The following is a 1219-nucleotide window of genomic DNA, read 5'->3' as shown; positions in this document are numbered from 1 at the left end:
CGACACGCTGCGGAGCCGCGCCGAGACCCGCTCCATCGTGGCGCTGATCTTCCTCCGCACAGCCACCGCCGGTGACTCGCTCTCCCCACCACCCCCCGGCTCTGACTTGAGGCTCTCTGAGTCCCTCCGCTCCCTGGAGCTGGCCAGAGCCATGCTCCAGGAGAAGCGGCGCCCACCAGGTGGGGTCTCAGTGCTTCCGTCCTCCCCCATGCTCTTCTTCCTCTCAGCCGGCGGGGTCCGCTTGAGGAGTATGGACATCCTCCGGAAGAAGCCTCCATCCTTCTCCACCTCATGCAGGTCCTGCACCGACTTGGACTTGGCCGCCAGCCCGGTGGGCCGGTCCCTGCGCAGCTCCAGGGGCACGCCGGCCGGTGTAGGACGGTAGATGCCCTCGTCAGAGGCTGGGGGGCCGGCCAGGTGCCGGTCCTCGGAGCGGGAGCGGGTGAGGCGCTTCAGTCCCCGGGGGAGGGATGATTCGCGGCTCCGCTTGAACTTGGCCTCAAAGACCTCCTCCGAATCGATGTCCTGGATGACCAAGGAGCTGGAGGAGCCGGTGGGTTTCACCTCCCTCCTTGCTGCTGGTGCTGGCGTAGGGGGCTTTGCAGGGCTGGCTGGTGGTGTCTCCTTGATGTTTGGTGGGGGCTCATTGGTGGTCAGTGGGGGCTCCTCGGTGCCTGTCTCCTCACCTTGAATACCTCCCATGACTTGCATCATCTTGGCATAGGAAGACTTTATGTGAGTTTGGGGAACAGGGGTTGTGGACTTTGGTGGGGTGGGAGCTCCTGTCCTCGCAGCCCCCTCCCCACTGGCTCCAGCAGCCTTGGTGGGTTTCTTTTCTTCCTGTCCCCTGTCCGTGGGCTTCTTCCCTGTGGTGGTGGCAGCCTTGCCGGCCCCAGGTGGGCCATGCTCCTCAGGGATGCGCCTCCTCCCTGAGGCGGCCTTTGCAGGGCCAGCCTGGGGAACAGAGATCTCTGCTGGAGGGGGCGTTGGTGTGCTTGGGGTGTCTGGTGGCACTGTGGGCCGAGCATCAGAGAGGGCAGAGAGAGAGGGGGACTCCTTGAGCCGCTGGGCCTCCAGGCAGGCCACCGGGATCTCCAGGGGCGCACCGGAGCGTCGGTGCCGGACTACAGGCTCTGCGTCCCCGTGGCTGAAGGAGCTGCTCTTCTGCAGCCGGCACTCAGTGGGGAGGAGGCGCGGCGAGGTGGCTTTACTTGAGGCC

General features: G+C 65.9%; 1 protein-coding gene across 1 annotated transcript in view; it reads right to left on the bottom strand.

Moving 5' to 3' along the window:
• SPEG (striated muscle enriched protein kinase) overlaps positions 1-1219 on the bottom strand; it is a 37535-nt gene that overhangs the window by 5451 nt on the left and 30865 nt on the right. Inside the window, 1 exon segment of the mRNA XM_031058091.1 lies at positions 5-1205. Within this exon segment, the coding sequence (XP_030913951.1) occupies positions 5-1205 (1201 nt within the window).

The sequence above is a fragment of the Geospiza fortis genome, unplaced genomic scaffold (assembly GCF_000277835.1).
Source record: "Geospiza fortis unplaced genomic scaffold, GeoFor_1.0 scaffold112, whole genome shotgun sequence".
NCBI classification, from domain to species: Eukaryota; Metazoa; Chordata; class Aves; order Passeriformes; family Thraupidae; genus Geospiza; species Geospiza fortis.
Note: the sequence above shows the minus strand (reverse complement) of the source record. Positions and strands in the feature narration are given on the sequence as shown.